The sequence below is a fragment of the Fukomys damarensis genome, unplaced genomic scaffold (assembly GCF_012274545.1).
Source record: "Fukomys damarensis isolate Sample0158 unplaced genomic scaffold, DMR_v1.0_HiC HiC_scaffold_4, whole genome shotgun sequence".
Classification (NCBI taxonomy): Eukaryota; Metazoa; Chordata; class Mammalia; order Rodentia; family Bathyergidae; genus Fukomys; species Fukomys damarensis.
The window spans coordinates 62,110,583-62,130,568 of NW_022900916.1; the positions used below are offsets into that span (position 1 = coordinate 62,110,583).

General features: G+C 38.9%; 1 protein-coding gene across 1 annotated transcript in view; it reads left to right on the top strand.

Moving 5' to 3' along the window:
• The window catches only part of Cdk6 (cyclin dependent kinase 6), a 224,013-nt gene that overhangs the window by 58,143 nt on the left and 145,884 nt on the right, over positions 1-19,986 (top strand). The window contains exon 6 of the mRNA XM_010603498.3: positions 8,793-8,928. Within this exon, the coding sequence (XP_010601800.1) occupies positions 8,793-8,928 (136 nt within the window). The remainder of the gene's footprint in view (positions 1-8,792; positions 8,929-19,986) is intronic.

A 19,986-nucleotide genomic window follows, 5' to 3' on the forward strand; every position in this document is an offset into this window, starting at 1 on the left:
TTTCCCTAGCCCAATGTGCTGGGTATTTATTGGAATTCCAAATTTACCAAAAATGTTTGGGGCCTGGCATTCCCACAGTGCTGTCAGCAGCATGTCTAATTTTCCACACAGAGGTATCTATATGGTTAACCTTTACTTCCCTGTAGCCCAATACTGTGCTGTCTACAGAGGTAAAATGGAGCCTCTTAGGACATAGAACTCTGGAGGCAGCCAGCCTGCCTCCTGATCCCATCTGTGCCACTTACTGTCTCCGTGACTTAGGAGAAGCAACGAGCTTGTCTGCTGCTGATTTTTTGTTTGCTTGTTTTAAAACAGCTCCTTTGAGGTATGGATTACATACCACAAGATTCCCCCGTGTAAGTGTGCACTTCAGTGATTTTTAGAACATTTATTGATTGAGTAACCATCACCATGATCTAAATGTAGAACATATTATGTATGATCCTAGAAAGAAACCTAGTACCGTTAGCAATCATTCCCCATTCCCCTGTCCACTCCCACGCAATTACTAATCTACTTTCTGTCTTTATGGATCTGCTTACTCCTGGACATTTCATAGAAATGGAATCATGTAGCCTTTTGTGTCTGACTGGCTTCTTTTACTTCTAGTCTTTTCAACATTTATCCATGAATAGCATGTGTTTGTATTTCTGTTTCTTTTTATTACCAAATAATACTCTACTATCTGGATGTACCAAACTTTATTTTTCCATTCATCGATGGCTGAACACTTGTTGTTTTCACTTTTTGGCTATCATAAATGGCGTTGCAATGAGTAGTTGCTTACATGTGTCAGATTCTTAAGTCTAAAATTAATGCTATTTCATAGAGTTGCTGTGAGAATTTAAAAAATCAAAACATATAGAAGTACCTAGTAGATAGTATGCAAATTCGTAAGTATTAACTAATAAATGCAATATAGTATTAGTTGTCTGAGTCTTCATTTAACATCAGTTACAAAATTAGTCTTACTCAGAGCTCCATGCCTTCTTGGTGGCACTCTTAAGAATTTTCTGTTCTACTTTGCTCCTGACTTTACCCTAAGTTATATTTTGGTTTTTTTGCTTATTTGTTTTTTGGTACTGGGGATCCAGCTCAGGACCTCGCACTTGCAAGGCAGGCAAGGTGCCACTGAACTGCATCCTTAGCCCCCTAAGTTGTAATTTTGAAAATTTCATTCAGTAAAAATTTGTTGAATACCTACTGTATATCAGGCCCTGCACACTGGATGCTGTGCAAAGTTAAAAAGAATAAACAAGCACCAAAAGATGCCTTCATTTTAAAGTCACCCTTAGTTGACAAATCTGTAATCTCTGACCTGCCTGTAAAAGGGTTCACAGGTTTTAGGATCTCTTAGCCATTGAATCTTGTTGGGCCCTTATTTTGATGGGTCAAGTGATTGGTTGAAGTTAATTAACTCTTCCATAAAGTTCATCAGCATTGCTTAAAAGGTCATCATCTCAGGGAAGAAAATGGTGGTTCCTAGTCCTGAGCTCCAGCCTGGGGTTCATGCGTTGGTGTTTATTCTAGTCTAAACCAGATAGTCCCAAGATTGTTCTGTTCTAGACCAAAGTCCCTAGTTTCCTCAGTTGGCAGGTTTCTTCCTTGAGTGTCTTGATATTCTCCTTGAACTTCTAAAACTTTTCTTTTGCAACTCGAGTCTTAACAAAAGTTAATCATTGTTATTCGACCTGTGTTTTCTGCCTCTTGTCTGGGAAAGATTGTGGTCCACATAGTAACTCTGAGTTTACTTATCAAATATTGTGCCCCTGTTAACATTCTCTCCCCTATAGGCAACAAATATGTTTCTTTCACTCTCTTTGTTTCGGCTCTAAAGTAGTATTTTTCTTTTCCCCATAGCAGCATGTAATTAGCATGACAGAGGGAGGCTATAACTTCATTCTTTCTCTGCGTTTTATTCAGATAGAATGTATTAGCAATCTGAAGAACTGTGCTTGATGATAGAAGAGTGCTTCTAGTGCTTGCTGTAGGACTAGGGAGGAAGTCTGAATTCTTTTACTTGAATTCCATTTCAAGAATGCATCTTGAATATTCGTGGAGCAGTGTGTGGGCATCCCATATAATCATTAAGCCATCCTAAATATCTTACTTGGGGCCCAGTTAGGGGAGTAGTACACCAGTTTTGTTGCTGATTGTATAGTAGGAGGATGTTTCCATGCACACAAATTTTACTGTTTGCTTTACTTTCAATATTTACTGTAGTATGAGTCACGTCTTGTAAACTTGCCCAGTTTAGGGGATTCCCATTTCTTCTGTAAAACATTTTTTTTGGTTAAGAGATCCAGGAGATATTAACTCATGGAGTCAGAGTTGCCAGGTGCATGTAAATAGAAGCTGAAACTAGATGAAGAGCAACTCTAAAGATGAACTAGGAGAAGATAAACTGTGAAACTGTCTTATGGACACTTCGCTGAAGGCTATAGAAATGAAATGATTTAACAAATAAAAGATGTTAGCTTTGCAGTCCCTTGTCAGATGATGAGCAAAAGAGTTTTCCCTGCTATAGAGTTACGGTTACCTTGCCACTCCTGTTCAGTTTGCACTTTTCAGCAGTAGCGAGTGGGAAGGGGCTGTTTAATTGAGGGTTTCAGGAGAAGGTGCCTTTGAGCATTAGACTCTACCTTTAAATTAGATGGAGTATATATTTAAATACTTCTCCTTCCATGCTTCCTCTTACCCTTTGAATTCTTTCCTGTTCTAGGGTCCATATTCTCGTTTGTAAAGAGTTTGTCTTCTTTTGCTGCTTTTTAACCATAAAATGTCTAGTCAGACCAGGAATTTCAAATGGGAATTCTGGGACGAAGCCACATAACTCGTTAGAAGAGAAGAATCCATCTGGTCTGCTGCTGTCAATCACTTTTGCCCTGTGCACATGGACATGGGAGGGACTGGTTACGGTGCACAGTCCTGCAGGAAGTCAGGGAACTGGTACAGTCACTTCGAGTGCACTGCTGCTTCTCATGTGCTTGAGCCTCACTCGTTTTGTTAATTGTATGGGACATATTTGAGGTCAGATATTAATGTTTTAAAGTCATTTCATCATTTCAAAGTATTTGTAGATGTATTAGGACAATTGTCCTGAGCAATGAAAACTCAACACAAGCTGGGTAAGCAGCAGTATAACTTCACTGGCCCGTATATCTAAAAATCCAGGAATTCAGTGTGAAATAGGAAGAAAAGGACTAAAGGTGTAGGAAAAGTGGAAGGGTAGGAGAAAGATAATAAGGGAAAGAAAAAAATAGGAGAAAATGAAAAAATGGAAATAAAGTGTTCATAAATGGGGAGGGAGGGGGGTGAAGGGAGGGCAGGGACAAGGGGAAAAATGAGAACCAAGACCTGTCATGTAAAGGTACAAGATCCCAATTGTGAATGTAACTGTACTGTATCCCTAACATGTACCGATAAACTCAATGAGAAAAATAAAATAAAATAAAATTCAGGAATTCCATCCAGCAGGTAGTTTGGTACTTAAACAATGTCATGTGGAATTTCTTGTCTACTGTCTCTTTCCCCTGCGTTAGCTGCATTCCATGATCAGTTCTCTAAAGTGGTGGCAAAGAGCCCCCAGCAGCTGCAGGCTTCTGTCTTGCCAGTTTGGTAATCCTGGTATAAAGAGAGCGAAATTCCTGGAACTGGTTCTCATGGTTCTGTTCATCCCCAAATCAGTCACTGTCACTCTCTTGGTCACATGCTAGGCCCCTGTGCCCCGAACCATTACTACCTGAGTGTGGGGCAGGCGAGATTCCTCTAGAGAAAATAAGGGTGGGGCTGCCAGAAGAGAGAAGCAGACCCTGGAGGGGGAGAAACCACCTGTAGTCTAATGTGATGGATGTGGAATGAATTTACTTCGATGTTACACATAAAATCACACGTAGCATTTCTAGAGTGTATTTGATACTGACATATTGCTGTGCTGACATGTATTTGTACATGTAAATCTTCTGTCTCACAACTAGATAATAAAGGTTTTAAAAGGCAACACCTGTCTTAACATGTTAGAAATTCTAAAACTGAGCATAGCGCCTACACGTGGTAAGGACTTGTCAATATTTTGTATACTGCTGAAATAGCAGCTTCCTTCTAGCAGTCCTTATTGTTGGTGGCAAATACTTCTAGAGCTATATCATTCAGTGTTGGTGCATACAGAGGCAGTATTTAATGAGCAAGAGCGAGCACCCTGGCCAGTACCATGTAGTGCAGGGCTTGTAAGATGTGTGGACCCTGGTACATACGAATAGTGCCCATGGAACGTGCTTTATGTGCTTTTAAGGAGCAGATTAGGTAAGGGAAAAAATTCTTCTCCTCGATCCCAAGTACTGGTTCTAGTTCAAATAAAATTTTGTTTTGGCCTTTAGGCAGCTATGTCAGACATGTCTCAGTTTTTGAAACTGACAGGGCCAGGGATTTAGCTCAGTGGTTCTGCTACCTGCCTCAGAAGCACAAGGATGTGAGTTTGACCCCCGGTACCAAAAAAAAAAAAAAAGCCTGACAGGAAAAAAATCCTCATAGAACTTCCTGTGACAGTTCAAAGTGTAATCACAGCAAATAATACAGATTTCCCTTTTATTGTAACCACAATGGAAAGGCATTGCTCGTGTTTACAAAGCATGTTGTTGGGAGACCTTTGTAAATTGTAATCTTTGGAAATCCCAAACCTATTGGGTGTAATCCCATCCATTAGATGGAGGCCTATGTAGTAGATCCCGAATAGCAAGTTAAATTGAGAACATGAACAGGAAGCAGTCATTAAGAATGACAATGGGTAGGATGCAGAGTTAATTCGGGGAGATATTTTGTTATGAGATAATTACATCACTAGGACAGCTGGAAAGCCGAGCACTGTGCTGGACTGCTGTGCCTGTTCTCTGCCCTGCAGCTGGAGGGTCAGGACAATAGAGACAGCAAGAGAACTTATTTCATGGGATAGTCAGAGGCTTGGCTGACTTAATTGTGAAATGATCATACCTATCTGCCTGGTTTGGATTGCATTTGCACAGTTAGACTGGATGTATGGCCTTAGAGAATGCTGAAAACATCTTTTTACTCTTACTTTTTTTGAAGAAACCTTCACTTGCATCACATTGAATGAAGCTCTAATGGATACGTTTCAGTGGTAATTCCCCTGAAAGTAATCTGAGAGATATTCTATTCATATTCCAAACCGTGCGATTACATTTTTCTCAGGGAAGTCCAATCATGCAGTCAGTGAAATGGTATTTTTGTCGGCTTACTAAATAAACTAGCAAAAAACCAAGTTTTAGAGGGGACATAAAAATGTTGGTCAACACAGGAATCATACAGTGGAAGTTTTTCTCCAGTGTTATGCTCAAATGTTCAGACCTGCTCAGCTCTTTTGTTTTGCAAGTGTGTGGGTTATAGGAAGCCCAGCCACATTCTTCATTGATTTATATACATGTGTACTGTTAACCTCCAGCCAAATACCAAGGATTTCAGTTATTGTTCCACTCAGTTGCTTTTTATGAAACTTGTTATATTAAAGTGTTGTCTGTCTTATCTCTTACCAATATTGCTGTTACTTGTAATTTTAGAATAAGTCAGGTGAAAAGCATCATAAATATTCTAAAATTTCTAAGATTAATATTTATAAATGTTGTCTTGAAGTGCATTTTCTACCCACTAAGACTAATATAACTGTTAGCTTTTACTAGAATATTTACTGAAAAATTAAGTCAAACGAAATTTCGTATTTTACTGAAGAACAGTATTTCCTAAATGTCTTCTCCATGGTGATGGGTCTGTATAGGATTTGAATGGCTAGCATTGGAGCCAAGGCAGGGAGCACATCGTATAGTATTCTTAGGACTTTTACTTGGTGCCCTTGTAAATTTCTAAGTGAAAGTATTATGTGCCCTTTCCCAAATGAAATTAATAATAATACCTTAAAAATTAATGAGATTATCACCTTGAAACTGGACCAGCAACTTCTGCCTGACACCCTTCTTTTTTGCCTAAGAAATACATCCATTAAAATTCAGATGGTAACACTGCTGTATGTACCATCATGCATCTCTTTAAAATGTATCGTATTGCCGGGCATGGTGGCGCACACCTGTAATCCCAGCACTTGGGAGGCTGAGGCAGGAGGATCGCTGTGAGTTCGAGACCAGCCTGGGCTACATAGTGAGTTCTAGGTCAGTCTCAATTACATGTGAGACCCTGTCTCAAAAAAAAAAAAAGTGTATCCCACTTTAACTACCAATAGAACGTGTGCTTTTTTTCTCCAAGGTTAGTCATTTAAGTTAATTAGCAGGGGCACGGGTCTTGAGCATCCTTTGAAAGTTGCATGTGGAGTCCATTTACTGCGTGTTGCATCAGTGAATTTTAGTGTTTTGAAGTGAATGGTGTTATATAACTTTGAGGAAAATTGGTTGGGTGAGTTAGTGTTATTCATGAATTGTGAGTGCTTGAAAACAGTGTCAGGGAGATGAAGCAACAGCATGCTGCCTGGGCTGTTAGGTAACTTCTGAAACCACGGTTTGGGGAACAGGTGACCTTTTGGTTCCCCAGTGTTTTAGGATCATTTTGTTCTCCCATTATGTACTCATCGACACTACTTTTATTTTAAAAATTGCCAAAATGCCTTACATATATTATAAACTATAAACGCCATAAGAAACCAGAATTACTAAAAATCATTACAACCTGATAAGTAATGTATTCTTGAGTTAATTATAATGAAATGTTCTTTAAAGCAATGTTTGAGAAGCATAACTATCATGCACATATAATACAACCATTTCTATGTTTTTATTTGATTTAATATATGTCATTCAAGGTTGTTGCGCTTTTATCATAGATATACTAGTCACAGATACAAAGAAGTTTGGTAATTTTGAAACTTCTTTTTCTCCTTCAAAAGGAAGAAAAAGAAAAAATTGTTGAAGATTGTGTGTTTAATAGAAATAATATGGCTCAAAGAAGTCTATTAATAAGTGGCATTTACCTCAAATGGTCAAGCTCCAAGTATTATTCTGGTCAACTTTCCGAGTGTTAAATTCATGTATGACAGCAATCATACATTTCATAGTGTATGCGGATTACATGATTTATGGCACTTTCTTTAATAAATTTATCAGTTAGGAGTTTTCACCTTGTCAGAATACTTTTCCAGAATAAGTCAACAGAGGATTATACTAAGTTTAGAGATAGATATAAAAACATAAAATCAGAATATCTGAAAGGAGATAAATGGGAGGGAAAAAACTCAGTTGATTTTGGTTGGTTTTAATGTAGTTGTAGAATTCACCCAAAATTGCCCACCGTTGAACAGTACTTTACATCTGACTGTGACCTACAGGTAACTCTTTGGTGGCTCATTGCCCCACCAGATGTAAATTGATTAGAATGTTCTTTAGATTCCCTTTAAAGGTAGTTTAGATTCACAGAGAGGTACCAAATGTTGTAGGGCCCATAGCCCAGAAATGTAGAGGTGGCATGGTGAGCCTACCAGGGCATTGAAAATTTAAAGAAAGTAGTACATAAACTAGGCCTGGACAAGTGGATGTGAGCCCTGCTTATAGTAACTGTGCTGCATGCACGTATACAGTTAGTTTCTTTGAAGAGGGTTTTTATTTAGTATTTTAATGAAAACATATTACGACTAGAATTTTACTAGCTTTTCCTTAGTATTAATATTGCATGTTTTAAAAGAACTTTTCTTACAGCTTGTTTGTGGCTGGTTTAATTCTTCAAACATTTGGTGAGAATCCTCTTCTGCCAGATAGTGTGATATGGTTGAAACTGAAGGACATTTTGTCCTTTGGCTTGAAATTTCTTTTGACTACTGAATCTGTTTTTGTTTGTTTTTAAAGCTTACATTTTGAATCAGTTATGAGATCTCATGATAGAAACTGAAGTCACCAATCCAAACTTAATTATAATGTTTGTTAATTTGTTTTTTTAATCACTTAAGGGCAACACAATTTACCAGTACAGTTTTTTCCTCCCACTGAAAAAGAAATTTTAAAATGTTGTTTACATTGTGAAATGATTTAATAAAGCTTATTAATAAATCTGTGACATTACTTATCATTATTGTGAAAACATTTAAACTCTTCACTTTTATCAGTTTTTCAACTTATATTGCACTGTTCATTAGTCACCATTCAGTGCAGTACTTTGTCAGTAGAGCACAAAAATCACATCATATCCTATACATGTATACAGTTATAATCTGTCAAAAATAAATTTTTTTAAAAATCTTTAAAATTTTTAAGTTTTGGTTTTAACCCGACATTGGGAATTTTAAAACCAATTTAAGAATGTATCCCCTTTCCAGAGAAATAATAATTTGGTTCGTTAGGAAGAGAAAGCTGCCTCAGAACTTCACAGACATGGTTGTGACACCTCAAATTCCGGGAAAATCTTCATCGCAGAGTCCAAAAATGCTTAGTTTATCTGGAATAATTCTCAAACTTCAGTCAAGAAGAAGCATATTTTGCCTGGACTGCAAACTTTTAAAACTATCTCCATCAACAAGTTCAATCTAAGGTCCACACTAAGGACACGCTGCAGCTAGATCGCTTGCTTTAGGTGCTCTCAAACCAAGTGTTTCACTTGTGTTCCTCTTCTGAACTTCAATGTTGATATAGACAAGCAAATCCCATAAGGTGTCTTTATATAGATCACAACAGGAGTGATAGACACTGGCCGTTTTGTTTGCGCTAGCATGTGATGAAATCGAGGGATGTACGTAAGACGTATAGACAACTTCTTATTTATACCTACTTAATCTCCTTTTCTTTTTCTAGGTTGTTTGATGTGTGCACAGTGTCCCGGACAGACAGAGAAACCAAACTAACACTAGTATTCGAACATGTTGATCAAGACCTGACCACTTACTTGGATAAAGTTCCTGAGCCTGGAGTACCTACTGAAACCATAAAGGTACTAAGAATCATGTTTCTGCCTAGTCAGGCAGTCACTACTGTAGTATGTTAAGCAATGACATTCTTTCCTAATGAAAATTGCCAGAATTACAGCTTTTAGAACTCAGTATATGAAGTATCAACTAAGTAAAATGTTCAAAGAATAAGACTAGCTCATGAACTAACTGGGGTATTCAAAGAATGGGATATATTCTAGGTCATTAACTTTAGAATGAAGTGAAATAACCCTTCAGTTTTAATGCCTATTAAACTTATTTTAAAATAACTATTTGTATATTATCTGGTTTTTACCTTAGAAAGTCTAGTGTAGTGAATATAGATCAGTCATTTTCTGTTGGGGTGTGTCTCGGAGGGACATACCGTGAAACGTCTGTCATGATCATCTTGTATATTATGACTACACACTGATGTGGGGCCATTATTTCTCATTGATAAATATTATAGGAAGCCTAAGTGCTAGGTTGTATATATGCCTATGATTGTTTATCTTGATTTTGAACTAGATTGTCTTGAGAGATACCTAGGAGATTAGTAAAGCACACTTTGGGGTGTGTGTAAATAGGTAATGGAGGATGAGACCTTGAAGCCCATCTGGTCCTGAACTCCTCCTTCCTTTTGGACTTTTCCCCTGCTCTCTGCTTCCCCGCTGACATGAGCTGAGCAGCTTTCCCCCACCATGCTCTTCCACTGTGATATTTCTGCCTTGGAGCCAGCTGACCTTGAACTGTTAGCCAAAGTAAATGCTTTTCTTTTAAGTTATGATGTCATGTATTTTGTCCCAGCAACAGAAACGTGACCAGATAATGCCAGACTTTTGGGATTCAAAAATGTTTAAGAGATACTGTTTGTACTTTGAGGTCAACACAGTAATGTAGTATATGGGATTTTAAATTTTCACTAGTACGTGTTAGCAGTATGTAATGATTACATTCATCGCAGGGAGTTGGTACATGTACATAACACATCTTCACTCTCCATAGTCTCCTTCCCCTCCCCAACCCCTTACCTTCAGAACCCCATCTCTTGGTCCTCTTTCAATATGCAAAAAAGCTATCTCCTTGTTTCCTGTTATCTATCTTCTATTTTTCTTTTTCATTTATGCTATTTGTATTCATATAAGAGAAACCATGTGATATTTAAGCTTGCGTGTCTGATTTATTTCATTTAACATTGTAGTCTCAAGGTATATCCATTTTTCCACAAATGATTGAAATTCTTTCTTCCTCAAGGCTCTTGGAGAAAGCTGCTTATAAAGTTTTTCTGATCTTAGTTTTATTCTGCATAACTGAATTTCCCAGATCTTTTGGGGGGTGGCGGGGTATCGAACTCAGGACCTTGCGCTTGCAAAGCAGGTGGTGACACCACTGAGCTAAATCCCCAGCCCTCCCAGAGCTTTTAAATGTGTGCATATTATGTACAAGTCTTCCTGACCTTTTTGTCTGAATTAGGTAGCTTAGTTAAACATACTCCCTACTTTAGCAGTCATTGCTTGGAAGGGAATTATAAAATTCAGTAACATTTTATATAGGAAGTAGTAGAAGTAGTTAATTTTCACAGCAACAGTGTTTTAGAATAGTGACCTCTTAAATGTAAAGTATTTCTAATCATCTGTGGCCCTTTTCTCTGTCTGTACCACTTCTTTTCTCTGATATTCTATTTCATCCCTGTAGCTTCATTTCTCTCCTTTATAAACATGTCAGAAGCCCTGTGTTCACCATGCAAAGCAGGACCTGATTATCTTTTTATTTACTCTATTTTCGGACCAAATTTGAACTAACCACTGTTCTCTTAGAGTAGTCTGTGTCTTCACATCTCAATGGCCGCTCTTTCTCGCGCTATTTCTTTTGCTCTCTCTCCCATCAGCATCTGCCTAACTTTTCAAGGCCTACCCAGGTACCATTCAGTCAGTTCTTACAGTTTCCTGTTAGCTCATTAGCCTTATATCACTTATTCTATAAATATCTACTTCTTCATCATGTTTCTGCCTGGAATTGATTACTTGTGTACACATCTTATCTGTGCATTCTTCCCTGTATCCTGACCATGCAGTACACAGTGATTTATACACATAAGCACTCAATGATTAAGACACATCACCAAGCTTTGTTCCGATAATTATTTTCAAAATTACTTTCAGCGGCTTAAATATAGACTACCAAAATAATCTTTGGCTTTTTTTGATACATTTATAATTTCTTTTTTTTTTTTTTTTTGGTACTGGGGATTGAACTCGGGTCCTTGCGCTTGCAAGGCAGGCCACAGAACCGCTAAGCTAAATCCCCAGCCCTCAAAATTATTTTTGACCTTGTCGGTTTTTTTAAAGAACAGAGAGACAAGCTAACCTATGTTTATATCATACATTGCTACCTCTGTAGATTTTTGAGCCTCACGTTGAAGTCTCCTAGGATATTAGAGGCTGCTAGTGGAATAATTTTCTGAAGTATCTGTGCAGTTAAGATGAGTGATGAGCCCCAGTGGTCTGCTAAGGAGACCTCTGTCAGAAATAGAGATGAAATGGATGGGGAGATTCTCCAGGGGGGTGGGTGGAGAGGAGGTCAGCATAGAACCAGAAATGGGCAGGAGGCAGACTCCAGAGTGGGGCAGAGAGAGGGGAAGTAGCTCAGTCCACTGGGGCCTTTGGAGGGGATGAGGGAGGATGCTTACCTGAAGCTTTTAAACAAAGAGACTTGTTAAGGTCTTGCTCATTTTTCTTCATGTCATGATAAAGTAAGTTAAAGGCGTAGACCTAAACTGAACACTGTTGTTCAGACCTTCATAAGAGTAAAACAGGGCCAGGGATTTAGCTTAATGGCTCTGCCCCCTGCCTCGCAAGCACAAGGTTCTGAATTCTATCCCTGGTACCAAAAAGAGAGAGAGAGAGAGGGAAAGAGAGAGAGAGAGAGAGAGAGAGAGAGAGAGAGAGGGATTAAAACAGAATTATAGGTGGTTCTTTTCAATACTTTAAAAATACAATATTCTAAAATAGACATACATGTATTTTATTTATACTTAATGCTGAGGTTTTCAGCACATTTTAAAAACTTTAATCTCCTTCCTTCCTTCCTTCCTTTCATAGGGTGGGCAGTGTGGTGGGAATTGAACCAGTGGAATGCTGAGCTACATCTACAGCCCTTTTTATGTTTTATTTTGAGGCAGCATCTTTCCACCAAGGCTGGCCTCCACCTTGCCTTGTGAGCCTCTTTCCTCAGCCTCCCTAGGAGCTGGTTTTATAGCTGTGCATCGTGATACTCGGCTTTAATCTCTTTCTGACGTTCTTAAAGGGTCTGTCCGTTCTTGGTTGGTCATGACACTGGCATAAAGGAGCCTGCTTACTGCTGTACTGTGAGGTCAGCAAATGCTCTAATGTTGCCTTATAGGTTTATCATGCACATATCTGACTTTCTTTTTTCTATTAATTAGTGCATCTTAATTATACAGACTAGGGGTTTCGTTTTGGCAGATTTGCATATGCATAAAACAACTTTGTTCATCCTCCCATTACTCCTTTCCCTCTTTCTTCTCCCTCCTCATCCCTTCCTCTTCTAAACAGTCTCCCAAACCCCTACCCTCAATTCCTTATATGAGACACGACATGCAGTATTTGGCTTTTTTTTTTCTTTGCTGTGCCAGGGATCGAACCCACGGCCTTTGCACTGAGCTATATCACAAGCTCCCTTTTCCCCTTTTTAGAGACAGGGTCTTGCTGAGTCAATAAGCTTGACCCTGGGGTCATCTCGGCTGAGCCCCCCAGTGTGCGTGTGTTAACAGGTCTGTGCCACACACCTGCTGCAGCATTTTACCTTACTGAGTCTGACCTACTTCCCTTCGCCTCACGTGATGGTGTCCAGTTGCATCCATTTCCTTGCAGATGACGTGATTTTGTTCTGCTCCATGGCCGGATAGTATTCTGTTGTGTATACGCACCACACTCTCTTCCGTCCGTCCACTCATGCTCACCTGGGCAGTCTCTATAGGTGAATTGTTGTGAATTGCACGTCAGTAAATCTGGCTATGCAGCAACCCATATAGTACACTGCCTTTAATTCTTTTGGGAAGTCCTGAGGCGTGGTAGAGGAAATAGTAGCTCTATTTTTATTTTTATTATTGTGAGGAACTTCTATGCTGATTCCTATAATGCCTATAATAATTAAAATTCTCACCAACAGTACAGAAGAGTTCCTTTTACCCTCACATTCTCACTGCCTTTTCCTTTTAACTTCTAATTCATAATATCTTCGGATCAGTTGGGTGGGGGGGATTCAGTGCCGTCTTCACTTAAACTTTAAAAATCATTTGAGATTTCATGTTGCGTTACAGGATTTCCATGCTTAAATTTGTGAGGTAATCGACATCTTAATGATTGTGTTATTTTTTTCCTTTAAAGTTCATGGTAGCCAGGGATTTAGCTCAGTGGTTGCACTGCCTGCCCCACAAGCACAAGGCCCCGAGTTCAGTCTCCGGTACCAAAAATAAATAAAGTTCATGGTAAATCTAGAGTATCTGTTTATGTAGCACCTTCCATTTATGGGGGCTTTATGGGGAAAAAAAAGGCTTTCAGATTTTTTCTCTTTCATTCTTCTATTTGCCACCCTATGAGAAAAAGGTTAAGAAGAACTATAAATGAAGACAGGCATGGTGGCACACACCTGTAATCCTAGCAAGGCAGGAGGGTGAGTTTGAGGCCAGCAGGGCAACACATGAATTCAAGGTTAGTGTGAACTACATAGTTGAACCCTGTGTCAAAAAGCAAACAAAGTATAAATGAATTTTCTCACTAGATCTATATTCTCCTTAGTCATCTATATGTGCTACTCAAAAGAACTGTACAGTGAAATCGTTTGGGGGAGAGGATCTTACGTAAAATATTCTCCAGTTCAGGATTACAAAATGGTATCCCTCTTTTACTGAACCATTTATTGAGTTCAGAAGCAATGCTTGCCTGTACAATAAATATATTATCCTTCCTAGGTAATGCCTAGGAAATTTCTCAACTATCATAAACTCTTTGAGAAGCTACCTACTGTTAATTCCTTGGACATTCTGTGCAAGTAACACATTTGATGTCATTGTCAGTATAATTTCACAAGTTTGAGGCACTGAAAGTTCACCCAGCTCAGCAGTCTCTCTAAAATAGGACAGGGCCTGTTTAGCACAAAACCATATGACCTCTTTTGATGATTCAATCTTGGGATAAAAATTATGTTTATATATCCCTGTGATAAATGAATTTTGTAGAGCTTGAAAGGGCCAAAAAAGCTCAAGGTTTATGTATCTGTTTTGCTCATTTTCTCAGTGGATTAAATTTCATTTATCATCAATTGAATGTTTCTTAAGAGATTTCTGTTGATTGTAATATTTTCAGAAAGAGATAAAATGTACTATTAGGTTTATTTTACAAAACCCAGACTTCAGAGGCTGACATACACTCTTAATAGCACCTGCTTTCTGCCTCTGGGAAATATCTGTTTTCATGACTAATATCTGCTTGCAGTAAACAGTGGCTCTGATGTCAGTGTGGAATGCCCAGGGTTGGTTCCTCTTTCTCAAGTTGACATAACGCAGAGTGACTGACTGGTCCTCTGTACTGTGTGAGGAAAGTCTCCTGCTCTCTGCTTCCTTCAGGAACAAAGCGGTTGCCCTCTCTCAGCTCCTGGTGGTCTCCACTTTGCCTGAATTATGAGCAGGTGATTTGTCTCATCTTTGCAGGACACAGAGCAAATTAACATGAAAATATCACTTCTCAGAAAACAAGGCAGGCTTGAATGCCCTGTCACTGCTGGTCATTAGCCATCTGCCACTGACACTCATACTCTGTTTATCACATTTGAAATGCAGAGCAGATGTTGCATAATAAGGTGATCTCAAAAACAAGACCAGAAATTCAAAGAACAAATACGCCACAATAACGATAAGGATCTTGGAAGGAAATTTTTTTCAGTCTAATATCTAATTGAATAGACCATGCATGGTTTTTAAAATATGTTCATGCACGTACATACATGCACACACACATACACACACACACATCTTTCCTGGTTTTTAATGCAAAAACAGAAATTAGCATGAAGGATACCTGATAGACTGTTTAATAGAATTTGTTTTAATAAGAAAAGTAAGATGTTGTAATAACATTAGCTGTGGTATCAGGGACCTCATAGGTCCGTCATGCCACTTTCACTGTAAGATAGGCCTTGACTTAATCAGTTTGACTCACAGTAATTCACTCCTGTAGCACGGTTGATCTCTTGAGGTTTTTAGCCTTCCACTGTGGTTTCCCAGTTTCTTTCTTGTTCCTCAAATCCCTGTATTCCTTCCCTTCAATGTCTCCAACTCCCTTTCCCGGTCTCACTCCTGGGAACCTGTATGCCCCCCTTTTTTTTTTTTAATTGAGTTTGTTGGTACATTCTAGGTATACAGTACAGTTACATTCATTATTGGGATCTTGCACCTTAACATGACAAGTCTTGGTTCTCATTTTTTCCCCTTACCCCTGCCCTCCCTTCACCCCCTCCTCCCCTCCCTATTTACAAACACTTTATTTCCATCTTTTCATTTTCTCACATTTTTTTCTTTTCCCTTATTCTCTTTCTCCTACCCTTCCCACTTTCCCTACACCTTTAGTATGCCCCTCTTTTAGCTAAACCTTGGCTCATTGCAGCCCTGCCCAGCCTCCTCTATATCCCTGACTTTAGACTCTTCAACCTGAGTCCCACGGTTCTTTGTTATTAGTTCTCCTGCCCTCCTACATCAGAGTGGCATTGCATAGAATTGGCTGTTATTATAATGATTTACTCCGCTATGCACACACATTTTAGACCAGTGGTGGCGAACCTATGCCACTCATTCTGCAGCCAGCTGTTGGTTATCCTTGAAAGCACTTAAAAGATTTGCCATCACTGTTTTAGACCCTTACTATGCCTTATCATTTGTAGTATTAACTATTACGTTTAGAAGCATTCTGTTTTCTGTTTGTTCATCAATTTTTCTTGAAATGCCAGGGACAGAACTCAGAGCCTCATGCAGGGTAGACAAACTCTACCGTTGAGCGACATCCCCAGACCAGTTTTGTTTTTTAAAACACAGACATCCAAACATTTGCCAGGAGCATGACCAGAGTTCTGTGGAAAGTTAGCTTTGAATATAGGCTTTTGACTCAAAAGGAATGTTTGCTTTCTCCATGTAAACCACAGATTTGCCCTTGTGTCGTTCCACACACATACACATGTGTATACAGTTTCGGGGTTTCTTTGCAAGAGGAACATCATATATACTGCTGAGCACAAGTTTAGCAGCCAGAGTAGACAGAAGGTTAAATTGAAGAATCAAAGCATTGGGCCATTGACTAGGAGAGCTGATTGGAAGCTTCGTGAGCCGACACTGAATTTATCCCAACTTTAGGAGGAAATGTAGAGTGAACCGTGACAACTACAGTAATTCACACTCCTGAACGCTTAAACCCAGATTTAAAATTCAGAGACATGAACTCTGTAGTGTACTCTTCATTGTCATAGTGGTGATTTCCATTTGTGCCTCCCCCATTAGAAACATAATATTCTGTTTATATCTGAAAAGTTTTGTTAACCTGAGGAATTTCCTTAGGGTGATTTTTTTTTTTTTGAGGTAATCTAGAATTTTGCAGACTCTCCTAGAAACAAATCAGTATGCAAATTCCCAGCTCTTTGTAGTAGCTGAAAATACCTGGAGGGAAAGAGGGCAGAATTATGCAAATGCAGTGATATTCTCATTACTAAGTATAACAGAGTTATTTAGTGGTTTGTTTTTTTTTTCTCCAACAGGAAATATGGGTTAAAAAATAAAATCAGCATCCTTCTAGCAGCACCATAAGACTGACTCACTAAATAAATACTGACTCATTGAATAGACAAATGACACAGATTAAGCTAATAGCAGATAAGTTGGGCTCTCTTTAGAAAATGCTTCCTCACCTGAGGCATGGAGTCTGTTTGTACAGCCCATTGAAAAGTCACAGGCTGTATATGCCTGACTGTATCACCATGGCGACACATAGGGTATCAGGCCCTGCAAGGAGGAGAACTATTCCTCACCTAAATCCAGCATGTGCTTATGCTTCCTGGTTCCGGCTTGCTATACTTCCGAATGTTGGAACCTCCTGGGCATTATTGGCAGTCCTGCCCCTCCTTGGTGGAGAGACCTTCACGCCCAGTGTGTCACTCAGTCAGAACGTGGAGATACTTCTCTGCCCTGACCTCTCCCCTATGCTCTTGGTGCATGTAACCAGCCTTTTGACATCACCTCACCAAAATATTGGCCAGGAATCCTCTCCCCAGTTCAAGCCTTCTCTAGACGTCGTTTTTTTTCTTTCTTTCCTTCTTTCACATGCTTTATCAAGTCCATCAGTAAGTATTTTATCCTCAAAGGATAATTCACAATCCAACTACTTCTCAATATTCTCATTATTTAAAGTTCCAACCCCGTTCATCAAACAAGCTTCTTGACTCCTAGTGCTGCATCTGCTCTTGCCCTTTTTTGGACCATTCTCTGTAAAACAACCAAACAGACCTGATGAAAGCATAATTATGTAAAATTGTGTCACTCTACTACGTAGCTACTTAATTTCTTTCTTTCTTTCTTTCTTTCTCTTTCTCTTTCTCTCTTTCTTTGGTAGAACTAAGGATTGAACCAAGTGTTTTGCTGAATCATTAGGTCATTAAGTAGGCTGGGGTTAAGCTTGGGTTCACTCTGCCTTAGCCTCCCAGAGTTCTTAGATGATAGGCATGCGGTTGACTCCCCTCCTTAAAACTTAGATCTGCTGGTTTCCTGCAACCTACAGAGTAATGTCAAAAGGGCTGTGTCACCTAGCACTCCCTGCAGTCTTCCCACACTCTAGTCTGTTCCCAGTGTGCCTCTTGCGCTCTGTCTTACAGCCACGCTGGTCTTCTTTTTGTTTGTCCCATGTGTTAGTCTGTCCACTTACTCTTCATTTGTTTTAGAATACTTTGTGCCTCTCAGCATAGAACACAGCTTCACCATTCTCTCTCTGGCTATGTCACCTTAACATCTAGTTTATAATAGTATACCGTAACACTATTATCTTATCTTACCTTATTTTATTTTATTTTTATTTGGTTGGTTGGTTGGCTGTTTGGTTTTTTGAGACAGAGTCTCACTATGTAGTTCAGGCTGGCCCTAAATTCACTATAACCCAGGCTGGCCTCACACTCACAGCAGTCCTCCTGAAGATACCTGGGAAATACACTCAACTCAGAGTTACTGTCTAATAGCAGGTTGACAAAAGAGTTAGGTGAACACTGTGTTCTCTGTCTCTGTGTCTTCACTGTGCCTCTTTCTTACAGCGTGGCTAGTAACTCAGCCGCATCTCCAGCCCCTGAGATGCTCACTTCAAGTGACAGTCTTGCCCTAACTGACCTCCCATAGTCTTGAGAAGGGAGTTTCCATTAAGTACCATGGTGATGCTTATTGACTGCACTTTAAGAAATACTCTCCTCCATTTTGACATAGCACAAAACTGGGAAAGGCAAAACTTCTTCTCTGTATTTTCAGATGACTCAAACCCATGGAGTATTTGCTTGCCTATGTATAAAAAACCTAGAAGACTCAACTCTAACTCCACATAAAATCAGAAATGGCATTTTAACTAAAGTCATTCATATGTATGAAACTTGTTCAAAAGCACTGAAGTTTTATTCCTTAAAATGTTCCATTGGCAGACCCAACACATTGGCAGGCATGAATTAAAGACATATTTAGAAATGAGAAAATTCTAACTAACAATTCTTAAGGCACACAGAAATCTGTACTTTTAAAAAGCATTCATGATACATAATAATTTGACCTTTAAAAGATGCTTTTTGTTTCATATACTCTGTTTTCATGGTTCTTTGTGCCCTTAAATTAGTAAACTATTACCAGATTTGCACGTGTAATTGGTGAGACTTCTTGGCCCATTTTTATGGGTGAGGAACCAAAACAATATGAAATTTAAGCAAATTGTAGTCATAAGATTTTAGCACTGACATTATTGTGGCCAAACATAGCACCCTCTTTGAGGCATATGTATTAGAAGCCATAGCAACCAGAGTCTAATTTTCTCCCACTTGTGATTCTAAGCCTTTAACAAGGTTTATTGATTTTTATATTTACCATTGTGCATTGCTATCTCTGACCATACTTGTTAATTTCCCCTTTGTTGGACAAAATCAAAGAAAATACTTGTTATTCTCCTGAAGTATATATAGTCAGGCCACTTTTACATTAGAAAGCTAAATTAGAACATAGTGGAGATGGAGGATTGCAAGGCCTAGGAGGTTTCATTACAAGTTAAGTTTACGAACTGCAACATTTAGGGTCAAATCCACATTTAGCAGTCAGATACATTTGGATCTGTAAAGTTATCCTCAATTTAAAACAGTCTGTGAATATGATCAGTATATAAAGAACACTTGAAGGGCTCCTTGTTGGAATTTTAATCTCACTGGCATATCACATGTTAGTGGAACTAGGAAATCCCACATTACCCATAGCTGCAGATCTGAAGTGTTTGTTGAAACTGAAGACCTGAAGTGTTCACTGAAACTAAAATGGTATAAAAGATGTTGGAGGGCCGGGGATTTAGCTCCGTGGTTCTGGTGCCTGCCTCACAAGCTCGAGGACCTGAGTTGGATCCCTGGTACCAAAAAAAAAAAAAAAAAAAAAATGTTGGTGAGAGCCCTGCTTCTCTCCACCCCACCCACTCCCTCTAAAATAAGTTCCTGGTCAGGAAGATGAGGTAAGAGAAGAGGGAAGAAATAAGTTGGTGACCACAAGAGAAGAATTGGTTGACTAGGTCCCTAGGAAAAACGGAGAAATTTATGTACTATAAATAATCTTCCACCCAAAAGTAATTTTTAAAAAGTACATAATTATGCTGAGTATAAAATCCTAAAACATTAATATTACTCTTACTCCTCCCATTGTGATTATTTCTCTGATCATAAGTTTATCTTGTACACCTCAAGTCCTTAAAGGTGAGTTGATGTACATCTTTAATGCTAAACCATATGAATCCAAATACACT